A 19,145-nucleotide genomic window follows, 5' to 3' on the forward strand; every position below is an offset into this window, starting at 1 on the left:
ACACGTACTAACCGGATTTTTTGCGAGAAACTTGTATGTCTTTTATGGCGACGCGTTTTCATAGAAATCCCTCTTAATTAAAGGCCAATTACGGCGGTCTTTATTTGGTCCCATTATCATTTAATCAAGGAAAGGATCGCTGCGATTGTTTTGCTACCTCTTCTGCTCCGTATACAAGTATTCGTTTCCCTGGATCAGATATATTAAAAATCAGTTCTAGTTCCTCATTCTAGTTTCGTTTTCGTTACCTTAACGAGACCGAAAAGCAAAACTTGTTCTGTTCCTGGCGGGACATGTTACACCTCTGTGAACGTCGTCGGTCACAAAGATTTCAGTGACCCCGGGGGTCAAGTTGGGTCTTCGTAATAGTTCCGGTTTTTTTATTGTTATGGGACTGTTACACAATACAAAGAGAATGCATGCTATGATTACAACAACTGTATTCGTACAATCTTTAGTACTTTTATTGCTGTTAGCGAGAACATCAGCAGCAGTAGTTCAACTTTTATGAACTTTATACGGCATCTCACATTATAACGATAAACTTTTGCAAAAGATAGATGAAAATTGACATTTTGGAAAATTGAAATATAGAGGATTCGTCACTAGAATGTGGCGTGTATGATAATTACTTTTAAACACAGAACATAAAATAAAATTTTAGAACTGGGAAGTGTCAACCGGTCCTGTAACAGCAACTAATGAACGTGTAACGAATATTACTTTATTTTATACTGTCGGTCGTACATTCATAGTAATTTGAAATGAATATTAGTAGTTTTTCGCATTTAATATTAAAACATGAGTATTGCAATATTTCAAACTACCTTTAACTTAAAATTAATGCTTGCTATAATCACAGTAAGAGAAAATGTAATTTAAATAAGAGAGTACCTAGTTGTGGAAGCGACTGTAATTTAAATCATTATGTGCATCAGCAAATGCTTGTTTCCCAGTAAACACATATGTTACCTACTTTATTCTACTAAAATATAGCTTTATTGTACTATAACCATAATAAATCTTTCTCTCAATATATAAGCCTCATAAAGAGTCCTTTATAAGCAAATCAAACATAAATGTAATAACTCCTAATACTTGGGAAAGCGAATTAACTAAGATTTAATTATTGCGATTTTTTCAAACCATCAAAACATGATGAATAGTGTTAGAGTTATTAGTTTGTCATTATCGTATGTACAAAGGAGAAACGACGGTAACATTCGTGTTGAAGACGGAAAACTATTACACTAATTAAGGTATTACAGCATTCACAAAATACGCAAATAACTTTCTGCGGAAAGTTTCAATGAACCGAAAAATCTAAGAAGGTATCATATAATTTGTAAATAAAAAAAATTACTAACAATTTTGCTAAAATGTTAGTTAAGTATCTGGTAAAAAACATAAAACCATTTTTTAAAACTTAAATAACATATAGGGTGGTCACTACAAGAGCTTAATATTTCATGTTACAATTTCTCAATGTTCTCTGTTAGTAAAATATAATTATCATTTTTTAAACCAAAATACCATTTCTGTCGCTTGCTGAGCCCACAGAGCATTCCAAAATTCATGTCGACACATTTTTATAATACCCAAATACGAATTAAGAACCACGCAGGATGTAGAATTTGTTTTTTTAAATTTAATTATTAATTATCGTTGGTGATGCCAAAAAATATCTTGATGTTCATTCATGTTTGTTGTCGCTCATGAGAATTTTTTTATGGCCTGAAGAAAATATATTGTACCTGACACTCTTTTTTAGGACACCATTTTTTTACAAAACTCAGGTCATTGTGCAGCATCTTGTGTTTCATTATTGTCTCAACAAATCAGGACGATTTCCTGTTCTTTATCTACATAATGTTGTTTATTTAAGAATAATCATCATCGTTGGACAATATTAGCGGTTATAGGGTTTCGTTTGTTTTTCTGGTAAGCACATTGGTTGTTTATCTCTTGAAAAGGAAACAAATAGGTTTTAATTTTAGGTAAACATATTATTACGATAAAATTCACGAAACAAGCGAGTGGTAGATATCTGCTATTTATTTCCAACATCGTTTATTACCATCAGAAAGCGATGTTACCGATATCAAAAGTTATGTCCCTCTTCATATTCCAAAAGTCATATATTAATTTCAGAAAATAAAAATTTTCTTTCTTTAACAAGAGCTTTTTATATGCCGCACACGAAAATGAGAAAATACACTTACAAGAGTTGTCAGTGGCGTGTAACAAGTATATTTATGTACTTATTAACATTAGACAACATCGGCCGGTGATGTCGAAGCCTGGTAAATGTGACCTGTTTTTTGGTAGAGAGAGATGTTAAAGACATTTTAATTGGGGTTTTGCTACAGCAAGTCATAAACAAAACCATGAGAATTGCGTATAGATCATGAGACCTTCTCGGACTACCGCGATCTTTTTTCCAAATAGAGGACATGTGTAGGTACATACATGCATACATTCTAATCTCGTGTATATTTCTTGCGTTTAGATTACTACTTCTTTCACGTTTTGCTGAGATACAGTACGAAATAAACTAAATGATAATATCGCAATGTATGGTTCTGTCACCCAATGGCTGGAATACTCTGTATAGCCGAGATGCGATCATTTGAATAGGCACTAAGTACAAATGATAAAATGTTCGGTTATAAAGATTCTAGTGCTGAGTCTATGGAGCGAATTTCATCTAACAGTGTACCCAGTTCTTAGGGGCTAGATCTCGAATAGTAGAAAGTCTGTTGAAATTAAACCACAAAATAACACCACAATTATATAAATGGCAAAGTGGCTGCATATAACCTGCCAAAGTAACTTTAAATATTTAGACCTGTCCGACCAGTATCTTATGTTTGAGAATCCGAACATTGCTAATTGCTTGTCCAAACACAAAAAGCGACCGACTCGATGGTCTTGGGCAGCTTTTAGCTGACAATTTATGAGGCGAAGAGTTTTTTGATTAAATAAGATAAACTTCTAAGTATTGATTGAAAAAGAAACTCTTTGCCGAGTTGTTTAGATTGCAATCGATAAAATTAACATCATCTATACCAAAAGGAAGAGCTCGGGCGTATTTAATTCGCGTAACATTCCGTACTAAAAAGTTCTCATACAACTAGAGGTTCAAGTAATTTCAGAAAGGAAACCAGCGCAGTAAAATCAACTTCTTGCATTAGAAACGCGTAAAGCAGTTTTTTGTTTTGATCGAAAGCAGTACCCTGTAATTACCTACGAGATTTGGTCTATTAATTTATGAAAAGTAGCTGTTATGCAAATCTAAAGATTATTGATCTGGTTGTAATTAAATTCAGTTTGGAAACTGAATTAATGGTTGAATAATATTTCGATTACTCTGTTGGGATTTCGAATCCGTGATATATGAGACTAAAAACGAATGCTAATTAATTTATTTATATGTAAACAACAAAAAAAGTAATGCAAGCAAAGTCTATGTTCTGAAGGGTATTATCCAGACACAGCATACCATTAGTACAGTAATAGGATAATTATTAATTTATCATATATTCAGGATTATTAAGCAAAGCAATCCCTCTTTCCTAGATCGTAAACCATCGACACCGACGGACCGACAAAAAAAAAGAAGAATATAAGTGTTGTAGTTATAAACAAAGTAATTCTACTGGTACCTTTAAGAATACAAGGTGGCTCAAAATGACGGTATGTACTATAAGTCAAGTCACATTTTAATATGGAATAGTCTCTTTTTCAGTTTCATATTGAGTGTTGAATTCTACTTAAGTATTTTCTGTCTATGTGACTAAATTCAATAGTTTTGAACACAACACAACAACAACAACGTTTGAATATGAGAACATCACAAAAGTAATAGTGTTTATTATTAATTACGAACTACAATTCAGAATGTTTCTCATGAAACCTATTGGTCAGGATAATTTTACTGTATTTCAGTAAGCATTGAAGTTAGGGCAAACAGTTTTCCTAATATTGTTCTTAATTTCTATGAGGGGTTACTCTGGAATTGCAAAGAAGAATTTTATTATTTATTTGTTGATTATGTTGAAAACGATTTATTTCAGATTTTTCTGAATAATACGCAGGCAGGCAACGTAACTATCCATTTGCCGATTAACAAAAGATTATTATAGTATGTCGCGTTATATAAAGAATAAAGTTTAAGTCGCTTTCAAGATTGACAACTTTTGGGAATCGTTTTAGATTTTATACTATCTACAGATCATTTTACAGAGTGTCTAATAATATCAGATTCGATTGCCAAGATAGTTAAATACGTAATTGTCAAGAATAATCTGGAATTTTAGAACATTTTACTACAGCGTTACGAAATTATTTTCTAGTCGGAAAGTTGCGAATCGACTGAGCGATTTAAAAAAATTTTTCTGTAGCTACGTATGTACATTGGTGAACAATAATAATCAAATAATCGAAGGAGTTCACTTTGCTCGATATTTACTTTAAATAATATTTCATACCCAGAAACGTCAATATAATTGTTATTTTTTTTAATTAAATTCTGTCCAGGCCAATGTAGCAACTTTTTGCTTCTCTGTACTTATACAAATTTGAATATTACGTTATTTTATATTAAGCCAGAATTAAGCTGGAATTTTTTTTAATATTATCCGAACAGTGTTCAGCAGATCACTTTACCTACAATATGATTATGTTGAGTATTTTATGTAGGTAATTTAAGTAGTATGAGGTGACGATGACTTGGCACTAATTTTAAAACAATTAGGAGCTGATATATAACGTGACATTTTTAAACAGTTAAAGGGTAATATGTTAAAACCGATTTTAGAAGATGGGAGGGCATATTTAGGTATATTTATAAAGTTTGAACTGAAATTATTTTTAATATATATTTACCTTTGTTACCAAAATTCAATTTACGTAAAAAACCATCGCAATATATATATGGGAAAAAATATTTTGTTTTCTGCAGTGGATTAAAACTAATAATAATTAACTATTTAATTCCAACTAATTTGTTGCCTGCCCTGCTTGAGCGATTTTTGAAAACGCTCTCCCACTTCTAAACACAACCCCACTATATTCATAAATAAATTTCGTACATGTTCCAACCTTTCAGGTATTACTATTAAGCAATCATAACATCGTAACCAGTGGAGCAAACCAAAAGAATTTTTTGCACGCATACATAGTTTTCCTTCACGTAGATGTAAAAAGACGGATCTAGGCTAACATCAGATCAAAACATGAAAGAACAAAAATGTAAAGAAAGCTAATCACAAAAAAGTTAGAGCAACGCAAAAAATAACAATAGATATAGATAATAGTTACGCGTTTTTTAAAAACAATAGATTGATATAACTAAGTACATAACACAAGATATTCTGTCACTGATATTCTGATGTCTTCAATTTACGTAGCCTTAAAGACGTAACAAGACATTTCTATGGTTCTGTGGTTAAACCCCTCTTAAAACCATTTTAAAATAATCGACAATAGTAGTAAAGCGAGACTTGTCAAAGCCATAAATATGATAAAAGATGTGGAATTCCACTTTCAACTTCTAACTGAAGGTTTGAAAACAGTGAAAAACATTTCTAAACAAGTAAGTAATTTAACTTGAATTTTTTCCATAGTAAACAGAGGCCGATTATCGGGGTCACATCAACAAACCGTTCGATTTATGCGAAAAAGTATTGTTACGACTGGTGAACGGTCGCCACAGTTTAGGGACATATGATCTTTAGCTATATGAGGACACCATTGGTAAGAGTGAGTAAGTCTAAAACTAGTTGAGCTATAAGAGCGAAGCGATTGTAATAAATGACATTAAAATGATTAGTAGCGAAATGGTGATTTATTCTGGTAGTTAGTCAATTGTAGTTTTGTTTATTTGTTGCGTTAATATGTAGTACTTATTTTAAGAGCGAGTTAACAGGAATCATTCGAGCCTTACAATCGCAACAGTATATTGCATAACTAGTGCCAAAAATGTCACTTTTTACACAAATAACACAACGTCTGATGAATGCAATAAGTGATTTTTTCAAGTGTTTCAGACAAAGCCGTTTCTACAACTGCAAAATCTATGAACGATTTCTTCTTAATTTCATTTAATTTTGTTCAAATTTATTGCAGATTGTTCCATTATTCCAGCAAAAAATGTACTTGTTAAATATTTTTATAATGAATTTGACAGGTGTCAAAATTTATTCAGAGTGATATTCAATATTACTAAAAATATGATCATGTTTAAATATACGGTGAACTACTGCAAGAACATTTAACGGTCTTCAATAGATCATTTAACTGGAAAAAATACAATATTATTCTTTGATTAGCGTGAGCATTTTATACACTCACATGAGTGTGAAAAGTACGCGTGGATATACACCATTTATTGTTGCTGACAGTTTACGATTTTCTAGTACGTATGTTATATTAGTGTGCTTTTTTCTATTTTCGACTAACTTAAAAATGAAGTTTCCACATCCCTTTATGAAGTATCCTGAACGTTTAGAAAATCGGAGATGTCAGTAACGGTCAATTTAAATTTTTCTTATCCATCGAGATTTAACTGATGTTTTTGCACGCCTCTGGTTCTCGCGGATGCATATTAATTCTTTGATTAATAGTAATTTACATATATATTTGTATTTAATAAATCAAAAACAATGAAGTGGAGATTTCTTATACAGTTGCACTAGCCTGAGGCAAGGACGTTCTACATTTGTTTCACTACCCGGATCTAAGGTGAGAAAAGCAGCAAATTAAGCATTATGCTCGTATCAATCAATACTTTTCTATGCAATTTCTATTAGCGTTTATACAACAAAAAGTCATTAGAACTAGTTTCTTAATGTCACTCGTGCTTAATATGTCCATTCGTGGTTTTTGTCTTATTGTGGGTGCCGACTGTTTCAACTTTCTTGAGCAATTATAGTGCTAACGTTGAAATAATAATACGTGTTAATTGTTTCTTGCGTCTTATATAAGGCATAAGAAAAACTCACCTTCAATTGTCTCTGTCCGACGTTTCAGACTTTTTGTGGTCAATCGAAAAATGTTCCGACTTCGGTAAAAAAGAAAAAAACAGTTGGGTTCCAGGTCTCCAGTTTGAACAATGAATAAAGCGAGATTAGAATTTCAAATAAGCTTGGGATGCCGTACAATGTTAGTCAATATTTTCTCATAGCCTTCTGTGTCTAATATTGGAAATAAACATTGGGTATGTTTCATGAATAAAGAAGGCGAAGAGCGCTGACACTAAAAATAAACGGTAAGAGCGGTCATACATTTTTTCTGCGTTTGTGTACCGTTTTAATATGACTTCTGCAACTCGCTTACAATCTAAGTACGGTTTGTTTCAACAAAAGCTTAATTCTCGGATTAGCATTGTATTGATTTCATCTGTGCGACAAGAGACGTTTAACGGTTCACAAAAGATTAATGCTCAAATCAATAAAACCTTTAATAAAATTTTATTCGAATTTGCTTCTGTAATTGGTCTTCTTCGATTAAGGCTTGTTTTTTGGTTAGAAGATACTAGAAATGTTCTAGAATTTTATTTTAATGCAGTTTGAAACTTGCTAGTTTGTGTCAAATTGCCTATAGATATTTAGATTTTTGATGAGGCAATGAGACCCAACATTGATGTATTCAATTTTTTTGAAAAAATTTAATTTTAGGAATTTGGGTGGAATCAAAAATAATCTTATGCATATGTATAGTATTTTTCTCGTAACTAGAATCCAAAATAAAAGCGATTTATGAAAATAATCACTTCTTATTTTGATATTTTTAAATTAAATAAAAAATATTTAGTTCCAATAGAAAAAAACTCTAAAATCTATTGAAGATAAAATGCCCTTCTGGGTAAAAGTATGTAAAAAAGGTAAGTCAGTTTCAGACAAACCGTAAGTAATATAACATTCAAAATTGTTCAGAAAAATTTGTAGTTGTGCACAGACAAAATCACGGCACTAGATCGGTAGAAATAAAGGCAAATTAATAAGCGTATGTTCAAAACATGCAGGGTATACCTACTCTCTGCTGTTAACAGATATAATTAGTGAAAGACAAGGAAGCTCTGAGGAATTTTAAAATCATGTAGAAAACTAGAACAAATAACAGAATAGAATAACAATATACCATAAAAAGACATAATTTAGGAATGCCAATTTTTTTAAGCCCTCTATACGTTTTCCTCTAACTTTAAAATTTACAAATATCTCATATTAAAATTTTTATTTTCTAACTTTAACGCTTAAATAAATATAGGCCCACTATACACTATTAAGACACCTTGTATATAGTAACTTTAGTAATAATTTTACTTACGTAACTATATATTAAAGAAATTGATAATAAAATAACATTAACTAATATGAGTCGTAGATTTTATGATATATTTCCCTTCACCTTTTTTCATATTTTTTTCATTATGATTATTTTCTTTACGATTTTCTTCTACATTTTTTTCGTGATCCTTACTTTTCTTACACTTACATGCTTACAAATTTCCTACGTACATTTTTTTTGCTTGTATTTTTTGTCTCTACACTTCTTTTTTTACACGTTTTTCTCAGTTTCCGTTCCAATTCCTTAATCTTTCTAAACATTTTCAGAAATAGGTATCTACTCATTTTCATAATTTTATATCAAACTATAAATTTTTTGTTATGTTCTAACCACATCACAATTTTCATCCTTATTGCCCATTAAGGTATCTTGGTCATTATTATAAATAAAATAAACGTTTTAGAAGATCCGTTTCTCAATTTCGAAACAATTATACCTAGCAGCTAAAATTGCGTGTATATGTGTGATCCAAACACAACCACAAGGTAAAAAGTTGCTTTATGATCCAAAGCATGGGAACAGTTTTTTTATTATAATAATAATTACACCAACGACCGTTAACAAGCTCATTGTTTCCTGTGTAAGAGAGCCCATTGAATATGGGTTTATATTATTTATTAATTGCTCCACGACGTTTCAGCTGCTACATGAGAAATCAGAGCATAATTTACTTAACTTGCTCCAAATAAGAATAAAATTTATACACACGGATTTTGATTTTTAAAACCTCATTAGAGTCCAACGTGCATAGTTTCGTAATATAGAAATATATTGAATTCTGAAAAACTTACGTATAGCTCCCGTGTGTGTTATGGCACTTTCCATGTTTACAAGGTTTCTGCTTGCATTCATCCTTGTCTTCTTTACAACTGACCCCAGTAAATCCTGGTGCACAGTTGCATTGATATGATTCACCTACACTGACGCATTCTGCACCATTCCGGCAAGGTTGTGATGCACAGTGATCCTGTTTTTCGCAGTGTTCCCCTAAAAGTCACAAAATTTAGTTACCAAAATTACTAAGTTGAACTAAAATATATTATGTTTCAATTATTTATAGCAACTCTTGTGGTACACCACTAATTTTTTCTTTCTGAAATTTCAAATTCTCTATTTAGTTTAGAAACTATGACATTTCCATTTTTTTTATTTGCCTAGGCATTAGCCAATAGTAAAGACACGATATTTCATCCCAAATTTTTAAAGATATTATCTGAAATGGTAGAGAAATTCTTCGGTTGAAATGAAATAATGACTCTAAATTGATGAAATGATCAGTGGCATAGCACAAAGTTGCAGAAAGCCGATGAATCTCTGGTTCCATGGAGACTATCATCTTGAAGATGTTTATTATCACTTTATTCATCTATCATCGTAATAGAGTAATTCTAAATAGCCATTTTTATGTCAAAATTTGAAATAAGTACGAATGCTAATTCATGGGATTGAAGACGCATATGTTAGAACACTCAGGAGAAAGACAATGTACAACTCGCGAGATCGCGATGTGTGAATTGCTGTGATAGCATGTGTAACTTAATTGATTAGCGACAATAAAGACTTTATATTCTGCAGATCCTTTGTTATCCCCTCTGGTGCTGTAAGATCCCTATTTCATTTCAGTCAACAAGCTAAAAATTAGTTCAATATGAACTGGTCGCGCACAAACATATTTTATTAAACTGAAATGACTATCTGCCTAAATGTAACCGCCAATTTAAACTTTACAATGTAATTCTTGATAATCATTGAAATTAATGGGATGAATATAAAAATGGTCAAAAATCGATTTGACAGCACTAAAATTGCCGTAAATCGATATTAAAAAGCGCTCTTGCATTTTTTATCCGTGCCGGATTTTTCGAAGATACAAAAAGGTGTTTTTAATGGCTGCCATTTAACAGGAGATAAGATGCAAGCGGTTGACGTGTCATGCAAATTTTAATTAACAACCATTGAGAGTGCCGATGACGCGGTTATTTAACTTTTGGACTTAAAGCAGGTAGCCAGATACGGATTATTAAAAGGAAATCTTAATATCCCTGAACATGAGGCCGTGTAAAATGGTCGACATATTCAAGTTTTTAAGTTTAGTTGAGGCTGGTTAGTGGCACGCATGAAAAAGATAAAAAATAATTATCCTTGAAGTGTAAGAAGACTAATTTATAAATAATACTGCTAAAAAGATGTTTGAAGAGACGAATTTCATGATTTACTATTCTCTATATAGAAAACACTAAATGTTTGTATTAAAAGGATTTGTTAGAAAAGTACCCCGATCCCATTAAAGCTTTTTTTGTATAAAAATGGCGAGAGCTAAGAGGACTTTTATTAGATTAATTCGAATAAAAGACATGTCCTTTTTCCATGTTCTTTCTTAACATCTAAAAGTAAATAATGCATCATACTATTTCATTGTGTTTGTATTTTATAACGTGAAACACGATATTGAAGTTTTGTAACATTAAGTATCGGTTCGTGTGAAAGTAAACGCCCTGTATAAGTACCACGCCTTTATAGGCAACTTGCTTGGCATAAAATCCGTACATGTACTAAAACGAGAATGTCATGAAACACACAGTTTTTCTCTTTGGGAGCGATGATACTTAAGCACCTACTTCTTTAAGGGGAGGGGGAGGAAAACTCCATCACACTCACGCGCCTACTCGTTAAGGCAAAAACGACTTAAAAGGCTTGAAAATCAAATCGTAAATGATTTTCTCGCATTACTTCTAAACTACTAAAATATCTATTAATGCTCCCATAAAACGTCCTGTAAAAACTGGAAAGTTAAGAGTTTTTATTCAGGACAACTACCGTGTTACAAACTGAGATTTTCATGTATCGGGCGTAATTTATGATACTTCCTTATTGGTAATTTGCCTATAAACTGACTTTTAGTGCTTCCAGATCTTTAATTATTATAGCCAGCATTACCAATGCCTTAAATGGCTCCTTAACTGCCAGTTTGTTTAATATTTTGTAACTTATGGCTGATACATGCTAATCGCCTAGCGGTAGGTGCAAGCCAAGCAATGTAGTACTGCAATAATCGCAAGAAATAGGATATCGTCATTTGAAAACTAAAAAACGCCAAGATTAATTTCTAGCGGCAAGTTGCTCGATCTTCTTCATTTTGCCATTAAAAAACAATATCGATGAAACTTACCAGTGTATCCAGGAGCACAAGAACATTGGTAACTTTCCAAGGACCTCAAGGAACAAGTGCCTCCATTGAAGCACGGTTTTCGATCGCAGCTGTTAGCCACGCGGATTTCACACAGAGAGGCACTAAACCCCAAAGGGCACAAACACTCGAAGCCAGGAACTGCGCCTAAAACGTTACGAACTTGACAGGAGCCTCCATTTTGGCATCGAGGGCCTGGACCTTTGCCTGTATGGCAAGGGTTTAAGTGCTGGCAATATTCTCCTACATGTTTTGAGGTACAGCTGAAAATAAAGAAATTAAAAGATTAACGTTACTAATCATACTTTTAGCCCTATAGAGACTTCAGAATACGACTTCTTGGGTTATTTTTGATGAAGAAAACCTCATATGAACGTAGGTTTATAAACGTTTCATTTCCCAGATACGGTTGTTGCGTAGTGTTAAGGTTTCAATTCTTTTTCGTTTTTTTTTCATGTCTCTTCAGCTCCGAAACTTTTTAAGATATTTAGCTGAAATTTGAACTTTCTTAAGTCAGCATCAACAGACATACTAAATGAATTTACAAGATGATATTATTTGAAGAACCATACTCCCGACCATTGAGATATCTTATTTAAATTCCTTGTTATCCCATTCGAGTTAAAGTATTTTTTGAGACATTTTTATAGTTTCGCAATATAAAAACAGATAAACTTCCGCCCTTTTAATGTCTATGTAATTAAGTTTAGAATTGAAGATCATTTCGTCAGCTACGGATCTCCAATGAAAACACCTCAAAAACGTCTGAAGATATTGACCTTGTCTATACAAATGATTTTTTTATATATTAATATCACTAGAATTTTTTTACGCATGTTTCTGGTGTATAACCAACCTAAAAATTACTAAAACTAATATTTTAATAAAATCAATCTTTTAGCAAAAATTGAATTAACTGGGCTTCAAAGCAGTGTAAAACTTAGTAAAACCCGAAATTAATCCCTTAACCCGCATGAGATGACGAACGATTTATTTACAGGTAGTAATAATAAAAATAAAGAAAATAGCGGGTAATACACAAGATTTTTTTAAAAATTTCATTATTAATCTAATCTTTCATTTTCATTCATTAATCTAATTATTTTGTATACACTTATATTTCGAGTACGAGTAACAGTAAAAAGTAGTGCGAATTAAGAAAAAAAAGGATGGTTTCTATGCTGGAAAACCTCGGAAAGTCTTACATATACAAAAAAATGAGTTAAAATGTTCTCAAATCAATAGTCGATGGAATATTGCAAAAATATTTGGTTGGCAGGGGGGTATTATAAAGGAACATTGTAATAGGAAAAATATCGTCTTATAGATTACCCTTGCAGAATAATATTGGCCCTTAAAAGTTATATACATTCCACATTTCTACTAAATATCTTAAAATTTCCGGTAGCTGTAAAACTGAAAAAGTTTAAATGTTAACACCCTATATTTATGAAACGAATGTTAAGTTTAACATATAAATTTCCAAACACAATGTTCATATTTTACTTGTATTTTAGTCATGAAACGATTGTTTACCTCTTTGAAATAAGTAGGTATAAGTCTTTTCACAAAATCCCTTCAGCTAATTCCTATGCATAGTTAACAGAGTTCTTTAATGCTCTGTAGATTGTGAATTCTACAGTCTCAGCGGTAATGTTGCATGAAGGTTTGTGCTTCACGCAAATTATAATCTCCATTTCCCCATTCATTATGGTATGTAATGGACATAATCACAGCAGATGTTGGATGGGCGTTATTTTCGTATGGAAAAAGGTTTATTTCGAAGTTATTGTCAGCGAAGCTATTGAAAAAGACTAGAAAGAATGTGACGCTGTCTAGAAACTTCTATTGTACTGGCGATTTGTCACCTTGTCCCGAAACTTAAAAACGGGTCAATACTTCTGACTTACACTTACTTTCTCATTAAGATATATTTGACAACAAGAAATTCTTGCATTTGTATTTACTTTTGATATGAAGAACTATATGTATACGTGTATGTTATAGTGAAAAAAATGTGATAATGTAAATGAGGAATTAATAATCTATATTGCATGTTAGTATTTATTAACATTTTCAATCATTAATCGATTTACAGAGCGAACATCAATTAAAAAAAGTATCGTTTAAAGTTAGTTTTTTTTTTAATTTAAGAATGGCTATGAATGATACTTTTTTAAAAAGAATTCCATCGTGTTCTACGCAAAAGTGCCTATAGAGAATTGTTTAGTTTCTTTCTTTAGAAAAAAGCTTACAATTAATTTTTTTCTCCGTATATTGTTTGCGAAATATTTTACGTTGAAATAATTTCGGCAGTTTTCAGTTCGTTCGCAGTTGTGAATACTGCAAAAATCTAATAACGTTTCTAAAGTTTGAAAGAGGCTATAAATAAAATTCTGCCCATCACTGCCTAAAAAAGTTACCCACGCAACGAGATGGAAATTACCCACCACGTATAATATGTTCAGTACTTTACCTAATAATTTTTTATAAACCATATCTCCGTGACTACAGCCCCAAGAACCTATCTGATGCCAAATTTCAATTCTTTCCATTAAAAAATATTTCAAACCCAGACAAAATTTTCACTGGGCCGAAACATTTAAATATATAGAACACTCATACATTTATTGTTCCAAAAAATTGATTTAGACAGTAAAAAGTAGGGTGCCCAAGTTGCTGAAGTTGGAATAGTAGTTAATAGAATATTAAGAATAATCAAGAAGCCAGGAAAATTCCTAACCATCATAGTTAAAGACATCTGGAGACAAGCCACACACACCTTTTGTGCGTCGACTAGAGCACCCCTTAAATGGGGTTCCAGTCTATTAACTTTCATCAGTTTGATTCAACTCCAGTCGATAACACACAAGAAGAAAATGGATGAAAGTGGTAGTTGTTCAATATATGGTAAATTCTACAAGCACAAGGAGCTAGGAACTATTATCGCTGTCTAGCCGACTACTAAGATAGTAAGTGCTAATTAATACAGCACATTTTTTGCACTTGATAACAAATACAGTGTTGATTCAGGACTGAGTTACTATCACCTTGATAAAAGTCGCATCAATTCCCTAGACTATTCGGCCAGATATACAGTGGCTTATGTTTTGTCTGTTCAGAATAATGTAAATAACATGTATACAGGATGGCACAAGGAAGAGTTACCAGTGATATAATTTATGTTGTTAAAAATGTGTTGCAAGTTGTCATAGAGTTGTTCAACGCGTCTTCAATAACGTCGTCGCAAGCTGTATAACTGCATGAAGATTATGGGCCATAATTTGAAAATATAATCACGTTAAAAACCCCGTACAACAGTTAAAGTAATTCCTAATCTATCAGTGATGATCTTTGATATATTTTTTATTTGCTAGTTACGTAGAAGGTGCCAAAACCTTTGGTTCCACATCCCATGTTCCTATTCAAAATTTTGAAGGGGCTAGGTACCACAAGACTAGGAAATCATTAATTCTTAAATAATTATTAATTGTTTCGAACGATGACTCAGACAAGATGGAAAGTGTTGCAAGTGTAGTCTGATCGTTGTAGTTCTGAACTTCGTAGCATCCACTCCTGCCTAGGGGGAAGTGAAGGTGTATATAGTGTGTTACTTGTGTTGGGTTGTCATGAGGTCAGAAAGGCATAGAATCTTATGTTCTTTAGGTCAGAGATTAATTGAAGCACGAAATGTCTAGCATTTCATAGAGACTCTAAAGGCTAATTCGAAAAACTTGTAACGCAATGGAATGCAGAAACTTTGCTCTGCATAAATAATGTATAATGACAATCATCAAATTTGGCCAACGGGTGAGATTAAAAATATGACAAACACTTAACTGTTTTAAAAAGCTAATGTTTGACATTTTCTGAATTGCTTATCTCACTCATTTGGCAATTTCGGTCCGTTCCACTATCCATGATTTGTACAGGGGATAAACTTCTACATTTTATGGTGATCCCAGATTTTCAATAAGTTGACCTATTATATATGTAATGCCCTGACATGGTCTAACCTGAATATATCACTGCAGAGTTCAAACATACGTTCTCAGAAGAAATTTTTTAATATGTGCATTATATATGTAGATGATATTTGTTAATTTATGTAACGATTAACAGTAATTTCTACAGATATTTCTGAAGTGTTTCAATTAAATTAAATTTGTTTAATTAAAGCATTGTTTTTATGTTAATTAGGACATAATTTCCACTAAAACCATTAATTAAGTTTTGTGTTGCAGACAGCAGGGCCTGCTTTTAGAGGATGCAACTTGGGCCCATGCCTAAAGCGAATTTAAAGGGAGGCAAATTCTACAAAAATCTTCCCTACTACATTCTGGAGAAACAGCAAAGTGTAGAAAACTTTGTTTTGCGCAGGACGACGTTATTGCTAGAGAAGGTCCTAAAGACAGATCATGAAGCAACTACAACCAATCGCAAATTGGAAATAAATCGTTGAGTATAGTCTTCGCCGAGTCTGAGCTTCATTTGTCATGCCATCAGGCCCCCAGAGGTAAGCAATGTTCATAAGTCCATAAACGATTAAATCCTATAGAAAAATGCGACATCGTTGTTCATCTTTCAATCTTTCATATCGTACAGAGACGAGAAATAAAAAATTGTAGCATCATGGTGCCGTGGGCGTTGTTCTCTGTTTGACTCCTATTTTAATATGGCATTCTATTATTTCAGCCACCATTAATATCAATCTTAAAGTCGTTCGGATTCAATAAATCTTCTGCAGTTTTGGCATTGAAACGTTAAGCGAATGGCTCAGATTACATCCATCCTGTCTCATCTTCAAAAGTGGTTATTTCTCTTTCGGCCTATTATGAGCTTGGGCAATGTCTGAAATTACCTCGCATTTTTTAAACTCGGATGGGTTGTTGTAAGGCTTTTAGGAACGAAGGTAAATTGCGATATTCGTTAATTGATAATCAGATCTGATGAAGAATTGATTTAATTACAATTTAGCGGAACTACGCCCGATATCCCGTTGCTAAGACTAGTTTGTAGGCATTAAACAAAATATATGTGGTCATGACAGAAATGTAATTATTATTAGAAATTGATTTATACTCAGCTCTCGAGCTTTGAACTATGGAGAAAGTCTCATATTGTTCTGAAACGATTGGATTCTAACGAATTCTTAGATGGTTTTTTTTAACATGTTTTGTTAACTTGAATATCGACAAGTGCTGAAACAAAATTTGCCTCTTTAGCCAGCTATAATAAGTTTTCTCGAAACTTAATACCCCTGAAGATCTTATATTCATAAAAAAGCGAACAAGCTGAAACGAGATATTTTATGGTCACAGATGACCGCGCGTTTTTTATTTGTTGTGAACTCGTTCATGGCCAATGAAGCTTCAATGATACAATGAAACTTCAAGTATGACAGAGTATTGAATGACCAGCGCTCTTCAGGGTGTACGGTTCGCACATCTTACAACTTTTATCTTACATTATAGCAAATTTTAAGAATCGAAAACTGTATTTGAAAAGCATGAAAGAACGGAACTTGCGAAGCTTAAAAACAGACGTTGCCCATTTAGGGTAAGTTACCTTAATATGTTATGTCGAGTAGAAGCGATTGTTTAACTACGCCATAGTTATGCTACATTTGACATGATCTTATATGGTTTTTGGGAAGAAAATAAATTAAAAACAAAAATCTAAATATATTACTGCGGTCGCATTGACTACGGTGTTTCCTAACGGTCACTTGGGTATCTTTGGTCAGAGTTCCTGTAACATGGCTAGACTGATGCAGATAATTTTCCGTGGTCATGTTGCTGCAGAAAGTATACATTTTTGAATGCCTAAATTAAAAAAGTGCCTCATTAACATAAAAAGTTACGTTGAAAAGGTATCCGCTAGTCACGGAACTTCACCAGTCTCTCAGCAACTACGCTAAGTAGATTAAAGGATTTTCTACCGATCCGGATATTGATATCTGGTAAAAATCATCCAGCTGACTCAAAACCTAGCATAGATAGAAGAATAGTCTAACTACGAAAGTTATACGATGGACATAGAAGTATAGGCTGAAAGTAATTTTAAACATGGCTCAAAAAGCACCTCAAGATTTAACTTTTTTGTTTTAATTAGATCCAGTTCTATATTGTTGCATTTTTGGATTTCTTATCAATGTTAATAATTATTTCGTTTAAAGTATCATATTCCGATTTTCAAATGTCTTTGAAATCGAGGGGCTTCGAAATATCAGGGTTTAAAATACGTCCCTTTTCGCACTTTCAATAGCCGTAAGTTTGAACGATAAATCCAACTACCCCATTAAGATAGTCAAAATACCCTTTGATCTAAATTGAAAACCTAACTGAATGGGCATATAAGTACATAAGTTATAACCCTCTAATGCCAATTAATTGTGCAAAATACCCTTACCCCCACCTCCTAGACCAAAAAAAACCTTAAATCGTCATTTTCTCAATTATAATTTTTTATTTGAAAACTGGTTTTCCAAAAAATCTGAAAAAATCACAAATATATAGAAAACCTTCGAACATTCGCCACATTTTTTTCGTTTTTTTTCCCTAATAATTCTAACCTAAAACGGTTTTTAAAATTTCAAAATGGAACAACTTTTTTTCAGAATGGATTTCATGTCCAGTTTTTTTCTAATTATGGAAATTTTTATGGAAGATCTAATTGTATATAAAATGTATCACTTTTTAGGCTACACCATATTGAAAAATGCAAAAAACCCATTTTTTTCAATACCAAATTTCTTCGTGGCATTTGATGCATTTTTTATAATCTAATATTTAAATAATAGCAATTGGAAAAAAAATTAATCAAATTTTAAAATTTGATTTTTTCAGATTTTTTGAAAAAACAGTTTTCAAGTTACAAATTATAATTGAGAAGATGGTGGTTTAAGGGTTTTTTGGTCTAGGGGGTGAAGGTAAGGGTATTTTGCACAACTAATTGGCATTAAAGGGCTATAACTTATGTACTTACATATATGCCTATTTAGTTAGGTTTTCAATTTAGATCAAAGGGCATTTTGAGTATCTTAATGGGGGGTACTCTTTCAGATGATATTGGACGATTGAAATGACAAATTGATGAATGTCGATATTTCGAAAGTAACTGAACTTAGGAATGGAGTACTTTACATGGAATAAAGTTAAAAATATATGACAAATTTCAAAAACGCAACAATATACAGTGGAGACCATCTTAAGGTAATGCTAGAGCCACCCTTTATGTTTAAAATTATATTCAGCTTATACCCTTTCTACATCTTATAACAACTGTACTTTTTTTAATTTCTACCGTTCCTCTCATCTCTAGGATGTTTTGAGATAACTGCTAGTCTAATCATTCTGGAATTCCCTCTACATATCACAACCGTAACAAAAAATTAAGAAATCTTCACTTGCTCTGAATCGAACTTAAAAAAAAACATATCGGAATGCCTAATGAAAATGTATGCAAGATCTAATGGCAAATTCAGTTGATGGATACATACGAAGGTAAGCAAAAAAGTTTTATGAAATAGAATGATCAACATACTTGAGCAATCGCTTGGCGGTTATAATTATCTCAACGAATTCCGTTAAAGCATAAGAGTATA

At 32.3% G+C, this 19,145-nt stretch overlaps 1 protein-coding gene across 1 annotated transcript in view; it reads right to left on the minus strand.

The window, feature by feature from the left end:
* N (neurogenic locus Notch protein) overlaps positions 1 to 19,145 on the minus strand; it is a 121,599-nt gene that overhangs the window by 62,072 nt on the left and 40,382 nt on the right. Inside the window, exons 3-4 of the mRNA XM_066403795.1 lie at positions 11,522 to 11,802; positions 9,144 to 9,339 (exon numbers count right to left, since the gene is read on the minus strand). Of these exons, the coding sequence (XP_066259892.1) occupies positions 9,144 to 9,339; positions 11,522 to 11,802 (477 nt within the window). The remainder of the gene's footprint in view (positions 1 to 9,143; positions 9,340 to 11,521; positions 11,803 to 19,145) is intronic.

Source organism: Euwallacea similis, chromosome 31 (genome assembly GCF_039881205.1).
Source record: "Euwallacea similis isolate ESF13 chromosome 31, ESF131.1, whole genome shotgun sequence".
Classification (NCBI taxonomy): domain Eukaryota; kingdom Metazoa; phylum Arthropoda; class Insecta; order Coleoptera; family Curculionidae; genus Euwallacea; species Euwallacea similis.